The sequence below is a fragment of the Megalops cyprinoides genome, chromosome 4 (assembly GCF_013368585.1).
Source record: "Megalops cyprinoides isolate fMegCyp1 chromosome 4, fMegCyp1.pri, whole genome shotgun sequence".
NCBI lineage: Eukaryota > Metazoa > Chordata > Actinopteri > Elopiformes > Megalopidae > Megalops > Megalops cyprinoides.
This window is the reverse complement of record NC_050586.1, coordinates 42,524,875-42,541,317: the sequence shown is the minus strand read 5'-3', so window position 1 is coordinate 42,541,317 and position 16,443 is coordinate 42,524,875. Positions and strand designations below refer to the sequence as shown.

The 16,443-nt window shown below is 40.3% G+C and overlaps 2 protein-coding genes across 2 annotated transcripts in view; one reads left to right on the top strand and one right to left on the bottom strand.

Annotated features, from left to right (window-relative positions):
- Positions 1-475: 475 nt before the first annotated feature.
- mymk (myomaker, myoblast fusion factor) lies at positions 476-2,763 on the bottom strand. The gene is made up of 5 exons (XM_036525977.1): positions 2,629-2,763; positions 2,007-2,121; positions 1,064-1,212; positions 791-907; positions 476-622 (listed from the first exon to the last, which is right to left on the bottom strand). The coding sequence occupies exons 1-5, from the start codon at positions 2,761-2,763 to the stop codon at positions 476-478; spliced, it is 663 nt and encodes a 220-aa protein (XP_036381870.1).
- Positions 2,764-8,325: 5,562 nt separating this feature from the next.
- Positions 8,326-16,443, top strand: part of adamtsl2 (ADAMTS-like 2) — a 138,468-nt gene continuing 130,350 nt past the window's right edge. Inside the window, exons 1-3 of the mRNA XM_036526959.1 lie at positions 8,326-8,544; positions 11,387-11,489; positions 11,875-12,017. Coding sequence (XP_036382852.1) covers positions 11,388-11,489; positions 11,875-12,017 — 245 coding nt within the window. The 5' untranslated portion in view covers positions 8,326-8,544; position 11,387. The remainder of the gene's footprint in view (positions 8,545-11,386; positions 11,490-11,874; positions 12,018-16,443) is intronic.

Genomic DNA, 16,443 nt, shown 5'->3' with positions numbered 1-16,443 from the left:
TAATTTTGACCGAATATTCTCTCCTGATATATAGCTGCATGTCACATCTCTCATCCCTCTCCTGATAATTTCAGTTATTTTTCAGGTGCTGAGGTGTGATGGAATGGAAGGCGTGCATTACAAGCTCGTATCCAAGGCCTTTTGGAGGGGCACCTCCAGAGGGTTCGAGCCTTGTCCTTCTTAGCAGGTTGAGGTACCTAAAATCAAATGAAAGAGGTAGCAGGAGTTAATCAGGTCCAGAAATGGAAGCAAAGGTCATGAGTCTGTGAAGAATGTTAGAATGGTATTTTTCCAATTGCAGGTTTTGCTTTGATATTCCCATCTTCATGTCCCCTCTCCATGTCTCCATTTTTAAAAGCAAGCAACAGCTAACAGCGTGTATATGTGTGTTTGTATCCACAGGGAGACAGCCCAACAGCATAGAGGTATCCCAGGAGGAGGAACTCCTCTACTATTTTGCTCAGAAAAAATGGCTTCATACACAGCAACACAGAGTGTAGCAGTTGAGTTTGGTAGCATTGCGTCCTGTCCCTCCAAGCCGGTTAGTCCTGGGCAGCAGCAACACAAAGGATACCACCAGTGATAGGTGGTAGAAACTGTGGACGTAGGCATAATCCCACTCCTGCTGGAACAAAGCAGCATTATCATCATCATCTTCCCAATCATCATCGTCATCTGTATGTATGAAGTTATTTTAGGCAGAGGGTAACAAGAAGTTGACAGTTTAATACAGTTTCAATGAGGGGCGAGAACAGTAAGGGGTGAGGAGGGAGGGGATAGGGGCTGTTACCTCAAAGTAGAATCGTAGCATCAAGGCAAGGGCCCCAAAGCAGCAGCCTGGTCCCACCTGCTGTGTGTACACACTCTTTTCTGGGTAAAGTCCTTTCTTCTCCTTCATCTTCTGCAGCTGGAAATGCACATACACACCTCTGTCAGGATTGGTACATGCACACTCACACACACACACACACACACACACACACAGATACATACACTGACAATGATGTCTGTCACTGGCTACAGTGTCATGTGATTAAAGGGCCCAAACATTTGTCTAACACACCCATTTGATGGTGATCATCAGCACAGCTGTTCCGATGGGTCCAGAGTAAACCCCATACCCCCAGCGGTCCTGGTAGATTCTAACAGCAGTGGTTAGGATCCCAAACATGGTTAAGGTGGAGCGCTTGGGTTCATCAAAGTCTCCCAAGGCTGTAAAAAAAACAGAACAAACTCTCACCAAGACAACACTGGTATGTCTGTCTTCTGTTTCAGAAATAAACATCATATTTTCTCTTCAGTGAGTGCTCTGCACCTTTTGTTGAATTTTTTTAGCTTAAAACAACACTGTCGTTCAAGCACAAATCACCCAGTACCAGTGGGCTGCCAAGTGGTCAAATGAAGATTTTCACTGTTGTGCATTTGTATCTATACCTTTGGATCAAATGATCTGTCTGTGAGAGAGAGCATGAGGACTCCATCTTTTTACTTTGAGTTTCACGTAACTTGAAATTCTACATATAAGGTGGTGTTTATTATTTTGCTCTAATTTTGATAAGCCAAGTCTGACACAATGTAGTCATTTGAACATACAAAAAAGGATTATACAAAAGATTATACGAAAGACCAATGTCAACATTAGCTAATTACTACTGATCACAACCGATACTTGTGGTGTAGGCTGTTGCGAAATGAGAATGCAGGTGTATGAATGCAGACTCAACAAGTTTAATATTAGATTGAACTAAATTTTCAGTAAATATTAACTTTAAAAGAGGATACCTGGCCACTATTAGAGACTGGCATTTATTCATTGCGATATGGTTTTAGCCCTGGTAACTAAAAGAGACAGGAACGTTTTAGAGACTGTGTGTTTATTAAAGGTTTTATGCTATGAATAGCCTCAGCCCACTACCTACGAAAGCCATTACCACTTTTAATATGGAGAAATGAACAAGTGCAGACATGGGGAACAAGTTCTGTCATTTTCAGGTAGTTGTACATACCTAGCAGGGTGACCCACATGGAGATTGCTGTGCCATAGACACTGAAGTATTCCAGAATCTCATACTTCATGAAACATAGGATGGAAAGCCCAGGACCGTCACATGCGTGGTAAATCTGAAATTAATTAGATTCTGTTTGCTCAAGACTTTACATGCGCATAGACCTTGTGCCCTGCATGTTTAATTTCTAGATCACAGTGCATTTGGTATTTAACTTTTTTATCCAACATTTTATTATATAAAGTCTAATACTGAGGTAAATTATTGATAATGAGAAAAATTACTGATTTTTAATAATACTGACCACTGACCACTGACCACTCAAAAGCCAGATAAATCATAGATCTGAGACTTTCACAGCAGCTTCCACTCTTAACATGATACCGATGAGAAATATTAACAATAAAAAGGACATGCTTGTATAAAGATCCAGCTTAGGAACAAAAATATCTCTCTCAGAATGTAGTCCAGGAGCACTGATGTTTGTAACCATTCACAGAAGGCAGCTACTGTGGGGTGATAGTTGTTCCTTATGAGATTCCCAGATGAACCCTACACACAGACACATGTGCACACATACACACACACACACACATGCAAAGGTAAGCCAAGTACTTCTTACCGCAGTGAAGAACATGGTGAAGAAGTAGACCATGGCCTCCATGTGGAAACCTCTTTTAGCTGCCACACTGGCTGCTGGTAGGAACACTAGACTGCTTACGGTTGGAAGCAGCATCTTGGCAATAAGTGCCCCCATGTTTAAGGTACAGGGAACAGTGCAAGACAGAAGGGTGGAGAAGGTCACAGTATCGTCAATAGAGTTTCTGTTTCCTTCAGTCTAAGAGGTGGATAATGAAAAAGCATATGAAAGAAGTGATGAGGACAGAGAGAGTGTACAAATGAGAAAAGCAATGTAACTAGGAGGAGGGGGCTTGCAATGTTTGGCTTTGACAGCTGTCATGCTGAGCTATCTCCATGTGGTTCAGCTGTGTAACAGAGTCTGCTCCATGTCATCATGTAGCTGCATTTGTCAGCAAGTGACATCAGGAAGAGAAGTCCTCACGCTGCTCAGTCTGTAGGTGACCCACAGCTCTATCTGCTTGGTACGCAATGTAGGCACTACTCCTCTACACCACACTGCACATTGAGGGCTATATTGGTTGCAGACACCTGATTATACCGTTCCTCAACACCACACCAATTAAATGTAATGAAAGCACAGGAGAGCTGTCAGTCATACTTACTTAACATAGTATATTGAAAACATCATGTAGTTTCTACACACTGTTATACCACGGCTTGGTTAAATACTTGTTTCTGATTGGCTGGGGGGGTGTGCATTATTTCCCAATAAATGCATAATAGTAATGCATGTATAGTAATGCAATTTAATTTCAATAAATGAGTACGATGTAGCTTATAGTCACCGTTTCCAAATATGTACATTTAAGATGACAGACACGAATGTAATGTTATCCACTTCACCAGCTAAGAGGACACTGTGTAGCTGGGTATATCAGAAATTTCTAGAAATTTCTAGTGGGCTAAGTTACTGTAGTTTCAGTAGCTGAATAACGTATAGTATTTTTTAATGTAGGCTAATATAGTGCATTTTAAAATAATATATAATAATAAAATAATAAAAATAATAAAATAGCCTAAATTAATATGAGTGCTGAATTATTTCTTTGGTAAGTAGCCTTGGTATAAGCGGAATAAACCACTCCTGGCAGTGCAGTTCTATGGAAATAAACCACTTTAGGGTGGTTTATGGCCCCTTGGCTTTGCCGTGGGGCCACATCACACCACCCTGTCATGATTTATTTCCACAGAACTGCACCGCCAGTCATGGTTTATTCCTAACTTAATATTGCTCAGCAGAGTCAAACCACTATGTATTTTATTTACCCAATTACATCATTATAATTTTACACCAGCTACCACTCTTCAACTCTTCTTAACACTGTCAGTATGAACACCAGACAGGTTATTCACAATGTGATATTCACAACATGCTCAACACTTGTCAACTCATACAATCTGAAGACTGTAAATTATTCAAAACAATTACAGTACCATTACTGTACCATTCCTGAACAACCGTCAGCACCATATGGACCAGCCCGGGCACAGTATGACTTTATTCAAGAAGATAAATGGGAAAAGTCAAATCAACAGACCCAAGACAGTAAATGTAACTGTACAGACATTTAGAGACATTGTATCCTGTGTAAATATTTTTGAGATAACACATGGAGGCCCTTATCCTCCACATTTTCTCAAGTTCTTAGGCCACTCTAAGGGTGTTACTCTGTATGTGGTGAGTGTAACTATGTGAAGGATTGTAAGATGATTTCTTCACTGAAGCCAGAGACTTTTGTTACTTTTAAAAAAGCAGTTCTTATTTTTTGTGTTGTGATTGTCAATGATACTGGCATTGCTAGAAGCTCTGAAAGAGCTGTTCCAGGCTGGGAGTAATGCTATCGACAGAAGTTGCCCCCCTCCACCCAGCTTCACCACCTGCCCATGGAACTTGCAAGAGCACAAAGGGTACAGTGTGGCAAGAGGCACATCTCAGGCTTGGAATTCTTTCTATGGCTCTGAAACCCGATCTCTTGGGAGAGCTGGAGAGTGTCACTTCCAAGCACTGTCTCGGAATCTTCATGCCATTTCTCCCTTGAGTCTTTGTGTTAGGTCTGGAATGCAACCAGAGCCTTTCAGGGTCAGAGATCACCAGGTGGTATTTTGGTAGAAAGTGAGGACATTCACTTTTTAAAAATATAATGACATAAATATTGACAAATCAAGTCTCACTTTCTCTGTCATCCAAAATGTGCCAATATGTTGATGAGTTTGTGTATATAATGGGTGATGGGTGATGTTGAAGGAAACTGCAGATATAGACTGTGTTGGATGGCAAGGAACGTTTTGGCTATTATGTTTTCAGTCTAAGAGACAAAGTATGTGACAAAAGTTTGGTATCATCACAATTTTCATTCACATTTTGTCCTCGCCCACTGAATAATATTTTCAGTAGTTTGGGGTTGCTTTTTAGAACACAAACCTTAACATGTGGGTCTTGCACCTTTTAAATTGTATTAAAAACACCTTTTATTGTACAGTACCTTTGTATTGTATGTGCAACAGTACTTGATTAAACAGTAACTTTCATTAAGTACATATCACCAAACCTGAAAAATTCATTCCCAATTTAATTTAAATTGTGTAAATCTAAAATATTCCCTACAGACCATTCCATATAGACATTCTGTAATTTGTAGGAAATAGCTGCCAAAATAGCTGTCAACGTGGGTTACCATTTACCCTTGTGAGTACAATGCAGAGAATTTGTGATAAAGAGAACATTTTGATCTCAGAGGCAATACCTGGTAAAATGGAACAAAAGAGGCTTTTGCACACACAGTCAAAAAATTGAACAGTGTTTATTTTGCTGTCTTTCAGTAAAGTAATAATTCCCAGTGTTTATAGATCTACAGTCCATGTTGATCCTTAATCCATATATCTGTCTATTTTAGATCTGGATTCTTCTTGAACATTATTGTGAATCTTCAACTCATACAAAAGAATTCTGCAGTTCTTCCAGGTAAGTGTATTCCTTCCTTTACTCTTCATGACCTAGTGTTGTCCTTCACCCCTCGCTGCTTCACCTCAGTCCAGGCCTTTTCCATGGCTAGTTGTCTAGTTGCTAGTTGTCATTTTTACGTCTGATTTCAGGCTAAATATTTCTAGTATTCCACCTACAGTAGCATCAGATTTTTTTTTTTTAATTTTTCATTTGACCAGTCTAAGATGTAAGGCTTTTCTCATGGAGAAGATAAACTGTAAAGTGAACATGAAATGGCACCTCAATGTTGTCACAACAACCAATTATGTGTGTTGAACCAACCAACTATTTGCCCTAAATTTGACCTGTTTAATATTTTTCTACTCAAATTTAAGATTAATTCAGGCACCCACTTATAATATAATTAATATAACTAATAAAATGAAATAAAAATAAATAATAAAATAATAAAATACAATAATAGTAATAAATGTAATAACATTTAATAAAATAATATTAATGCAAACTCAAAGTACTCAAAGTAATACTTAAAACATCAACCAAAAACAAGTGCAACAAAAGGTGGCCCAGTGACAATTTGCCAAGAATGACTGAGAGAGTGTCTGTAAGCAATAGATGTATGGATCTTAACAGAATATTCAGCTTTGAAAATTAACGTTTTTTCCTTTACAGACTATGTTACCTATTGGTATGCCTAAGAACTTTGATCTAGAGTGTGTGTGTGGCTGCGCATGCGGGTGCGGGTGCATGTGTGCGTGTGTGTATTTGTCTGTGTGAGCACCCATCCTACTTTGGTTGTCAGCTGCAATGGAATGTGGGCTTCCAGCCAAAACAGACCAAAAAAGGAGATTTGCATTTCATGATGGCTCTGCTCTTCTGTCCAGGGAGAACAGCTGTTGAGCCTGTGAGCAAAAGAGACATGGCCCCTTCAGAGACAGAGAGAAATACAGACAAGAAGAGTGCTGCTATTTGGGAAAAAAACCAGCTTGGCCACTGAATTAAACATCGTTTTTTGGTTGAAACCCTCAAGGGAGAATTTCTGTTGCTCCCAACAAAACCTGAATAGTTCCATTAAATGTGAAACATGATTAAATAGATGGTAACAGTCAAACAGAGATAAAGGAGAGAAAGACTGCATTAACAGTGAAATTCACAGTTGCCAGATTCTTGAAAGTCTTAGGCAGAATAATGGGAATGCTTTCATTTTAGCCTGGAATACCTGCAGCGTTATTTTCTGCTCTTTACACTTAACTAGTAGCACAACCTCCCTTATCTGAGTGCTTTCAGGACAATTCTGTGAAATCAACTCTTTTTTGCTGGGGTGGTAACTATGGTGGTAAGGAGCAGGGTTTGTAACCAAAAGATTGCCAGGTCAATTCCCTGCTGTAGCATTGCTGCTGTACCCTTCGGCGAGATACTTAACCCAGAGTTGCCTTAGTAAATATCCAGCTGTATAAATGCAGAACATGTAAAAATTGTAACATATGTAAGTCGCTCTGGATAAGAGCATCTGCTAAAAGACAATAATGTAATGTAATTTGTTCCAATGTGCGTACTTGCTCTTGTCTGTAATGTCCTGTATGCTGAAGTGCTCTTGTTCGCTGTTCTGATGCATGTGCTAAAGTGCTGTTGTTTTCTGTTCATATGGATATTCTGGGTGTGTTGAAGTGCAGCCACTTCATTTAACTATTAAGACCCTTCTTCTGGTACACTTGCAAAACAGTACTACTTTGGTGTAACTCACTACAACTATTTCTGCTCATTTTAATCACTAGTGTTCACTCCAAATGTGTTATCTGACTCAAAACATTTTAGTTTACAACATATCAGGTGACTTCAGATATTTCAGCTCACTCTAAACATTTCAGCTCACTCCAAACATTTGATCTGAGTCCAAACATTTCACATAATTTTAAGCATAGCAAATCACTTCAAATATTTCACCTCCGTCCAAACATTTCAGCTCACTCCAAACGTTCCAATTCACTCCAAACAGCATTTAAATCCAAGCACTTCCACTGAATTGAAAAATATCCACCTATTCTTACCTATTGTCTTTACAAGGGAGTTCTTCTCCATGCTTGAAGACTATTTCAGAGGACTTGAACTAAATGTTAGGACATAGATTTAAGAAAACATGGAGTGTTTGTGTGAATGGCATGCATAGCACCTGAAGAACAGAGCAAACAGTAAAGAAGTAGATCGAGCACACTGCCACATAAAACAAGCAGGGTGAGCTCCACTGTGTACTTGTAAGAACACTCTTGTCCCACCATGTCTTTAAAGGAGCAGTGTTTTACTGTGGGTCACACTGTGTGAACATTCTTTTCTCTGCCTGTCTGCAAATGTGTCTTTCAATCTTTCATTGTTTCATTGTGCATTTAGATGCTGCATCCCCAAGTGTTTAAATATGTTTCTCTGCTATGTCTGCACTATCACTCTGTGTTCAGGGCTCTGGCAGAAACCTACAGCTTGGTCCAGACACACTGCTGGTGTGTGTAATGACACAAAATAGAAACGGAGGATAGGTGGTGTGCAAGGTGCAATGGGTGTAAGTGAAACTTTAGAGAGGATGTTAAGAGGCTGAAAAGCTAAAGGAGGGGGAATAGAGGGTGGTGACGGTGGTGGTTGGGGGTGGGGGTGGGGGGCTTCTGCTTGGGAAACAGCAACTTCCTCTCTGTCTGTCTGAGAGTCGGCAGCTTGGCTGGGAAAGTCACTTAGGTTTGGCTCCGCAGCAGCAGCAGCCCAGCGCTTGGCACGGGGAGGGAGAGGGTTTTCATAGGCGTTCCCCCTGCTGCCACTCTTTTCCTGCTGTGATTGGGGGAGTGGGAGGAGGGAGGGGAGAGGGATGCTGGCGCACACCTTGCCTTCTCACAGACACATCTTCACCACACTGTGCTGCCCACACTGACCCAGCATCATAAGACTACACAACCCCAGGACTGCAGCTAGGTGAGTGTGTAAATATTTACATATTTTAGCCTGTTTGTGTGTGGTGTGTGTGTTTGCTTACAGAACAGCACATTCTGAACTGTGCAGGGGAGCCAATCAGCTTGCTTCTTGTCCCAGAGCAAACAAGAACAAGGAAACCCAAACACTGATATTTACGTTTCACACTCTGAATAGACACCAAAAGCTGGAATGGGGTTCTGTCCAATGCTAAAAGTAGAGACAAAGGTGGTTCTCACTAAGGATCATCACAATATGAGTTATTTTGCATAATACATGTTTTTTGGCATTTTTGTTATTAATATCAGTACTTTTATCTGTAGGTTAAGCAAGTCAGTTTTTTAAAATAAAATGTATTTTGTTGTATTTTGTCTTTACTATATAATAGTATGTATACGTTCCACAAATATAACTCAATGATAGTAAAGAGTATAAAAGAGTAGCAAGGAGCTAGAGTAAAGATAAAGCTGAGGAAGCGCATCTGGATATGGTGTAAAGGCAAGAAGGGGGAAGAAGACCATCAGGGTAAAGGAGTACAATATTTGGGGACAATATGAGTGAACAATAGTACGGTACAGCCTGAGAAAACAGTGTGGGGAAAAGCACTATGGCAAGAACATAGTATGGCAATACCAATATGAGGGGATAATGTAAGGGTACATGAGGGAACCATGTGGAATATTAAGGGACGGTGTTGGGTGTGTGCCAAGAACATAATTGATGCCCATGATTCCTTAGTGGTACATATATGTTACAATAATTCTTTCAAAAAACAAGGAACTGAAATATTTAGCTGTACAAAATGTTTTAATTTATCAAGACAGCAACCAAAAAACAACCTTTTTGTTTCCAAAAAGTAAAATTTGTCTTTAGAAAGAGGAAAAGTGAATGATATTATCAGCCATTCTGAATATCCACACTTACTGCTCTACATACTAAAAATATGCATGCGAGGCATTTGTAGAATGCAAGGAAATGAAAACATATCCATCAGTTTCATTGCCTATACAGGTGATCATTGTTGTGTAAGGACCCCACAGCATCCAAGACACCAGCAGGCATGGGGTAAATGTGCAGCATGAATGGTTATCATCAGAACAGCCAATGCAGTTGAATTTAAGGCCTCTTATTTGAGGGAGTATTTTGGAATTGTTGAATGCTAAAAGGACATGTGGTGGAAAAAGAGATCCAGGCATTGAAACCACCCACAAGTGCAAATGGTGTGAATAGATTTAATAAAAAATGTATGTTTCCCAAATCTGGCTGTTCTGGAACATCAACACAGTAAACAACACCAGGAAAAGGGAACTTGGATTGAAAAGGGCATACTTTAGCCAGGGGGAGGAGAGTAACTAGAAGCTCTGCTATCCACACAACAATGGTAGTAAATTGGTAGCTCTCTCAGAAAGGAGGACAAAGTCAATTGAAATTCTGATTTATTTAGATGTTAATTAAGGTTTTTTTAATACAAAATAGAGTACAGAATAGAGTACAATTCATGGGATGATCAGATATTTTATGCCAGTCTACATTAGCGAGAGAGGGGACCTGCTTGAAGTTGTGGACATGTGGTTTTTGTGCAACCAGTCACATGCAGACTCCATTCAGCTAGGGCTGTAACATGTGACTTACTGTTTTTCAATGTCACCTGTTGGGCATTTGATAATATGTTAACTTGGAGAGAACAATTGCTACAACACAAAATCTGAATATGAATGTCAAAAGGCTGTTGAGAAAGGAGGAAGTCAGGTCTAGTTTAAACAGCTCTGCAGAAAGGATGCGTCTGCTCCAATATCCAGACAGCCTGGCCAGAGTTTCCCCTGGGATGGCCTGCTGTCTGTCTGCCGCCAGGGAAAGAAAAACACCCCTCCCCTGAGTGGGGGCCCCAGGGGGTGATGGTTTGGGGGGCGGGGGGGGCTTAGCGGCGGTGCGTAGCTTTGTTTATTCTCCTCTGCGGCCTGGAAAGCCCAGAGGAGGAAGATCTGTCTAGTCCAAGACAGACTATGCCGTCTATGAGAGACAGTGTTTGGCAGTTGGACTTACTCCAGCTGTGTCTGGAAGGGTAATGAACTCCAGGTGCTCCTGTGGGTAGTTTAAGACACCTGTCACTGATATTTAGTGCCAGAAAAAGCCAGACTGCAAACAGAGCTAGACGATCTATTTGCTTATTTTAAAAGCCTACCAAACTGGAGCTGCAAGTCTGAAAAGGACAAACTGGAAAGTGGTTGGAAGAGGGGCCTTTTCCCAGAGTCAGCCAGCACTGTATTTTGATTACAGGGGCATTGTTGCCCATATATAAATTTATAGAAACAAATATCTACCTGTGCTCGGAGATGTTCCTGGTCACAGAGGGTAGGAATAAACTCACAATGCGATCAAAGCCTACTCCATACAGACATGACACCTTCTTAACATTCAAGACAAAAAGACAAAGCGAAGTCCTCAATACAATACCTGTGTCCATGCAACAGGTTTTATATTAACTCAAATTCTTCTTTAATGTCGCAACGGAGGGATACCTTCATAGTTTCATGTAGGAATGAATTAGATCCATTCTCGTTGTCAATGAGTATAATAATAGTATGATATTAAATAAATTGCTTACAATAAGACAAAGTCAAATAAATGCTGTACCATTTGTTGAAATCTGAAGGGACAGAACTGTGATTAAAATGGAACAATTTTGTGGTTAATCACCAACTCCCTGAAACAGAAAACAAAGCCTTTACCCCTGATGCTGTGTCTTGTACTTGCTCAGTTAGGACTCTGTTAGATTGATTTGGCTGTCTCAGACTTTTTGCCTATGTTTTTTCACTCCGCCCCCTGTCCTGTTTGCTGTTCCAAGGATGATGCAGTGGTCATGGGCCCAGTGTGTAGAGACCAGCCTGGTGCTACTGGGGGTCCTCACACTGACAATGTCTTTTGGCAACCTGTCTACTAAAATACAGGTATAAACTAGTGTTGTTTTTCTCTCATCTGTCTATGTGTACAGTCTTTCTCAACAGTTTCAGTTTTGGTTCTCTGTCATCTTAGTGATGTATATCTTACTCCTGATCCACATCTATTTCTCTCTCACCTGTCAGTTTTGTTTCTCTCACTCTTGTCTTAGTAATGTTTCTCTCACACTTACTTCATTGCTGACATTCAATCTGTCTGACAATATCTTAGGTAAATATAATGACCCATCCCTTATTTTTCTAGAGTAAACATAAGGAAAAGATTCATTACCACTTCTCTAAGGTGGACTTCAAGACTTATGGAATGCCTCAGCTTTGGGAGTATCAGTTGCCAGAAGCCTTAAGACACTGGTCACTTTATTGAGATCTATTACAGGAGGAGGGAGTGGCTTCCAACAGTCTGGAGGATGAGCTGGAAGTAACCACATATTGGTGGGGGGAGTGGGCCAAGTGGACAGCTTGTACACGCACCTGTGGTGGAGGAGTCATGTCCCAGGAGAGACATTGTCTGAAGCAAAGGTCAGAAAACATCACAAAGATATGGGACAGTTAATTAATCAATCTAATCAAGAATTCAAACAGTATGAGTCAGATTCCACATTATAACTTTGATTCATACCTGAATCTGGTGAAAATGACAAAGAAGATAGCTGGACGCAGAGATTCCCCAGGTCTAAGCAAATTAGAGTATCTTCCTTGGGTCGATTATTTAGTCCAGACTGTCATAAATAAGTAAAACTATTAATATATGGCTCAAACACTGTGAACACAAAAGTGAAGAGCATTTGAAATCACAATGGATGTGATAAGCTCATTGACATATTTTCTGCAAATGCCAATAATTTGTTTGCTTGTAGTGGCTGTTTTTTGTGTAGTGACTTCTCATTCTGAATTCAGATAGGCCTTCATACAAAGATTACACATATGAGATTTTGTGCCAATTGGCATAATGTTTCACAAGGAGTTGACATTATGTGTTTGACACCTATTCAGGATGGCAACCAAATCATGAGACATGCGATTGCAAATTTGAAACATCATTTGGATGTATGAAGCATGGGCGTAATTTATGGTAGGGACGGTGGGGATATGTCCCTACCACTTTTCTGATTACCAAACAAAAATAGTTATGTTATGCATATTAATGTTATACTAGCAGCTAGTATACTGAGCTAACATTATGTCCCCACCACTTTCCGAATCAAATCTACACCCTTGGTATGAAGGTAAATATGTTGCAAAATGCGAGAGCTTGTAGACTTGTAACTTGTAGAATACAATGTGAGAACTTGTAGAATACAATGTGAGAACTTGTAGAACAAAATTCTGAACTTGTATGTTAAAATTTTCACTTGCAGAAAAAAATGAAAACTTGTATGTTGAAATTCACAAATGTGTAGACTGATGTTTACATAAATACAATGACAGCTGCAAACTTGTAATCCAACATTTACTCACATTTATTTGTTTATACTTGAGTCCATTTTCCAGTACGACTACAACTCGCTGATTACAACCACAACTCGCTGATGACAACCTCTCGAATCGGTCCCTACAACTTCAAATCTGCGCGCCTTGACTTTTATAACACTTCTTGCAGTGAGCGTAATGGAAAACCATTTTGCACTTGTAGCTCCGGAAGTGACAGAGCAGAGCGTGGAGCGGGGGGCGGGGGCGGTGAACCAATCAGAAATCAGAAGACGAAGTGCTCATTTCATGGCTGTTTTGGTCCGCTGTCCTCCGCATCTGCGAAGTTAGATTCGCTATGCTATGGCACACCAAGCCAGGGCAGTGGTGTACTGGCCATCGGGCATAACGGCAGAGCCAGTGGAAAACGAATCGGGGGGCAATTGAAATGCAGTGAGGGGGCGGTGACTTAACCCAAAAAATTACGCACGCTGCGCACAGCCATACGATCGTTTAATAAGTGCATTATTACACTACACACAAACACACAGATCAACAAACCTCAGAAAACACGTACCATCCACACACCATCGCATGATAGCGACTCTGAGCTTGATTTCAACAGAGCCAACAACGTTTACCGATTTAAAGCAAGTGAGCGCTTAAAGCAACAACCACCAGGTCAGGTCACCCATACAACGCTCTGGAGAAGCCTCTGCTAATAAACATGTGCAACTGGAAATTGAGAATCAGTTTCTACTGAAGAACAGAATCTAAGACAGGCACTGGAACGTAGCAGGCACATATTGTCCTGTCGGCTGGCTATTATAAAACTAACAAAACTATTAGTGACATAAACATTAGGCTAACACAATAGGCCTACCCAACAAATATAAGTATCCCTCGACCAACCAAGCACTCCAAAACATGAAAAGAATATTCAATCCTACCTTCTTTCAGTACAGTTGAAGCCATGGGGCGTCTCTAGCTATTGAAAAAATCACGGGCAAAGTCAAGTTTGCCTGGGGCTTGTCTTTGTTTTTTTTTTTTGTTTTGTTTCTTCTTTTTTGAAGGGAGATCGGCATCGGTCGGTTGGGGAGGTTATATCTACCTTTATAATACATAAATATTATCACAACTTCGGACGCTGCAAGTCAAGTTCCGCTCTGTTACACAGTCTGTCTGTTGTTTTGCTATAAACACCTCCTTTTTCAGGGCGAAAATATTCGGACCTAACAACACCACTGGCTGAAGCCAAGGTCCCCTGGCTGAAAGTAGCAGGCTGAGCAGGACTGTCAGTGAGCGACTGCTCTCCCAAAGTCGTTTTTTCTGGCTTACCTGTGTTGTCTCGAGCGGCTCGTTGGTCAGTGCTGGTTGATACGCTAGTCCCAGAGTTCTCTATCGTGTTTTTTTAAAATCCATTTTTGGATGTTCATTTTGTTTGTTAAAAGCTAGATAAACTAAGATAGCTACCTTCTTGAAATACCGTGGGAAAGTTGCCAACTCGGAGTCCACACACAACGCAACACAACAAGTTTACGCTACGTTAGTTAGCCCGCACTCACCCAGACAACCAATCAAGTGGATTTGAAAATGTAGGCTAGAACGTGACTTTGGTTTTAGCTAATTATGGTGGGCTAAATTATGTATTAGTATTTTAAAATGAAAATAAATTTTTAAAAATTCAAATTAGGCCTTAATCTTCACTGAGGGGGCAGAGTAGTCCATCTGAGGAAGCGACGCCCCCCGTGGCGCCGGGCCTGCATACCGGGACAAATCCCGGTGGGCCGGTGGACCGTCAAAAAAATCCATTAAGTTTTTACCGGCCCTCTCTGTGTACCTATCATCTGATGAAACGTTTCAGTTGGGAGGGCTGAGAAATGAACGTTTATTTCAATAACAAGATAACATATTTTCATGAATGCTTTCACTGTTAAAGCATGTTGCACAGCAGTTTTCAATGACACACGGTCGTACGTAAACCAACAACGCGCTCATCTAATCTAAAATATTGCATTGTCACCGCTGGTTTTTAATTAACGCGAAACAAAACGACACAAGCTTTCAATGTTAGCTGTTTGCTAGCTAGCTGGCTACCTAGCGGGTTAAAGGGGACTTCAGGACCGCTGATGTCCAAGTTGTACCTACCTAGCTGCAATAAACGCGATGATATAAAACTTGCTACGTGACGTATATTCAGATCGTTTGTAAAGTCCATGCACATTAACTAATTAAGAGGTAGTCTCAGTTGTAGACAGAACTTGAGAATCGCAGCCAAATATAATTCTTCCCCCCACCCCCCGGACCGGTCCTGACCTGTCCTGTCTTGTCCTAGCGGATAAGCCCAGGGCTGAATTTCTTTCCCAGTACACCCCTGAGCCAGGGTAAATTTCTTCCAAAAGCTTTGTTTTGGTAGATTAGTACTGTGATTAAGGAGTAAATAAACGCACGCCACCAAAACCTCACATTTCTTATAATGTGTAGTAGCAAAATGCGCACGTTGCGCACGCGTAGTGTGCCATAGCGGATCTACCTTCGCAGTGAGTGAGTAATCAGCGAGTTGAGGTTGTACTGGAAAATGGACTCAAGTAAAAAAATAAAATAAAATAAAATAAATATGACTAAATGTTGGATTACAAGTTTGCAGCTGTCATTGTATTTATGTAAATGTCAGTCTACACATTTGTGAATTTCAACATACAAGTTCACATTTTTTTTCTGCAAGTGAAAATTTAAATATACGAGTTCAGATTTTTGTTCTACAAGTTCTCAAAATCAAGTCTACAGCTCTCGCATTTTGCAACATATTTAGGCTACCTTCATAGGATCTGGCCTTGACACTGTACACAATAAATTTAAGAAAAAAATGATGCAATGCATATTAATGAGCAAATGCTGTATTTCCATTGTCTTGTAGAGGCCATGTTTTTTAATGCAGAAATTCTTCCTTTAATTTAGACAGAGGTTAGTGCAAGAATTGGCCATACCTAGTTTTGTGCCAATCAGCCTAGGGGAGTTCATGAGTTGACTTTTAACCCTTTCCCGCGTACGGTCACACTGGTGTGATTAGAACACGAGATTGGAAAAATTCTCGTTAACGTTAGCTTTGAGGAAACAGTGATTTAAAGTTACAAAGTACAGAAAATGCAGTGGTGAAAACTATGAGAAGCTTAATAACGCTAATGAAAACATAAGAACCATGTAACCGTGTAAAATAAGTCACGTGCAAAAGGGTTAAGTGTTTATGTGCATTTTGTTACCTTTGCGATTTTTTTTTTCTTATGTTTGATTGAATATTCATTGTTCAAAAGTGGAGCAAATTTGCATATTGATTGACATGCCGTGGTCATATTTCATGTAGCAACCTTTCCTTTGAAACTTAGACATACACCCCAAAGGACCCCAAATTTAATACAAATTGGATATTCTATGTGCTCAAAGGCGATATTGTTCTGAATTGATTTCATGTCTCTATTCCATACAGTTCATGACATTTATGTGTTTCACAGCTATTTCAAGATGGCTGTCACATGGTATG